Consider the following 2,080-nt stretch of genomic DNA (forward strand, 5'->3'; position numbering starts at 1 on the left):
TCACCAGGAAAGGGGATTGATTGATCATCACTAGGAAAGGGGATTGATTGATCATCACCAGGAAAGGCAATTGATCATCACCAGGAAAGGGGATTGATTGATCATCACCAGGAAAGGGGATTGATCATCACTAGGAAAGGGGATTGATTGATCATCACCAGGAAAGGGGATTGATTGATCATCACTAGGAAAGGGGATTGATTGATCATCACCAGGAAAGGGGATTGATTGATCATCACCAGGAAAGGGGATTGACTGATCATCACCAGGAAAGGGGATTGATTGATCATCACTAGGAAAGGGGATTGATTGATCATCACCAGGAAAGGGGACACAGCCCTTAAAGGTGGCACCGAGCCACATCCCACAGCTCCAGGGCCACCTCCAGCCCCTCCAGGGCCACCGATGGTGACACCAAGCCACATCCCGCAGCTCCAGGGCCACATCCCGCAGCTCCAGGTCCAATTCCATCCCCTCCAGCGGCTCCCCCAGCCCCTCCAGTGCCCCCCACACCCCCCATCCCCCCCACCTTCTCCCCGGTCATGGCGAAGGGCGCGTTGAACCACTGCTCGAAGGTGCTGCAGCTCTTGAAGATGGTGGGCAGCAGGAAGTTGAGGAGGGCCCAGAGCTCGGGCAGCTTGTTCTGCAGCGGCGTCCCCGTCAGCAGCAGCCGCCGCGGGGCCACGTAGTGCGTGTTGAGCACCTGGGTCAGCTTGCAGTGGTGGTTCTTCATGCGGTGCCCCTCGTCCACGATCATGTACTTCCAGCGGATCTGCGGGAGCGCTGGGAATGCTGGGGGTGCTGGGGGTGCTGGGGGGGTGGGGAGGGGACAGCCCCGACCCCAAAGGGAGGTCCCTGAGCTTGGGGGGGGGGGGGGGGGGGGGTCCCGAAATGTCCCGCAGGTTCTCTGGGAGATCCCTGAGATGGGGGATCCCCAAAATGTCCCACAAATCCCTGAGCTTGGGGATCCCAAAATGTCCCACAAATCCCTGAGATGGGGGATCCCAAAATGTCCCACAGACCCCTGAGCTGGGGGATCCCAAAATGTCCCACAGATCCTCTGGGGGATCCCTGAGCTGGGGGATCCCAAAACGTCCCACAGATCCTCTGGGAGATCCCTGAGCTGGGGGATCCCTGAGCTGGGGTGGCCCTAAACGTCCCAAAAATCTTCCTGGAGATCCCTGAGCTGGGGGATTCCCAAACATCCCACAGATCCTCTAGGAGATGTCCCCAAGATCCCTGAGCTGGGGGATCCCCAAACGTCCCACAGATCCCTGAGCTGGGGGGTCCCAAAATGTCCCACAAATCCTCCAGGAGGTCCCTCAGCTGGGGGATCCTGAAATGTCCCACAGATCCTCCGGGAAAACTCTGAGCTGGGGGATCCCTGAGCTGGGGTGTCCCAAAAATCTCCCTGGAGATCCCTGAGCTGGGAGATCCATGAGTTGGAGGATCCTGAAATGTCCCACAAATCTTCCGGGAGATTCCTGAGCTGGGGGATCCTGAAAAATCCCACAGATCCTCCAGGAGATCCCTGAGCTGGGGGATCCCCAAACATCCCACAGATCCTCCAGGAGATCCCTGAGCTGGGGGATCCCCAAACATCCCACAGATCCTCCAGGAGATCCCTGAGCTGGGGGATCCCCAAACATCCCACAGATCCTCCAGGAGATCCCTGAGCTGGGGGATCCCCAAACATCCCACAGATCCTCCAGATTCCGAGCACCATCCCAGCGCTTCCCATCTCCATCCCACCCCTGGATCCCAACCCCTCAGTGATGGGGGGGGGGCACAGAGAGACCCCGTTGGTAACAAACACCCCCTGGAATTCCCCCTGGAGAGGGATCCAGCCCAAAAAAAACCGGGAATTCCACCTCAGCTGGGGCTGCCCAGGGGGAGCAGCTCCCTGGGAGACACCCGGTGGGGGGGGGGGGACACAAAACCACCGGGATTTTTTTGGGGGGGGGAGGTGGGAAAAAAAGGGGGCAGGAACAGCCCGTTTGTGGGGAAAATCCCCCGGATCCGGCATTCCCAAGGCTGACCTTGGCCAGGATGTGCTTGTCCTTGATGATGTACTCGTAGG

The 2,080-nt window shown here is 58.9% G+C and overlaps 1 protein-coding gene across 1 annotated transcript in view; it reads right to left on the reverse strand.

Annotated features, from left to right (window-relative positions):
• Positions 1 to 2,080, reverse strand: part of LOC114072188 (transcription activator BRG1-like) — a gene marked incomplete at both ends in the record, with an annotated part of 34,633 nt that overhangs the window by 24,187 nt on the left and 8,366 nt on the right. The window contains 2 exons of the mRNA XM_027910109.1: positions 530 to 772; positions 2,040 to 2,072. Of these exons, the coding sequence (XP_027765910.1) occupies positions 530 to 772; positions 2,040 to 2,072 (276 nt within the window). The remainder of the gene's footprint in view (positions 1 to 529; positions 773 to 2,039; positions 2,073 to 2,080) is intronic.

The sequence above is a fragment of the Empidonax traillii genome, unplaced genomic scaffold, assembly GCF_003031625.1.
Source record: "Empidonax traillii isolate 1590-97213 ecotype Southwest subspecies unplaced genomic scaffold, ASM303162v1 scaffold2740:size34933, whole genome shotgun sequence".
NCBI classification, from domain to species: domain Eukaryota; kingdom Metazoa; phylum Chordata; class Aves; order Passeriformes; family Tyrannidae; genus Empidonax; species Empidonax traillii.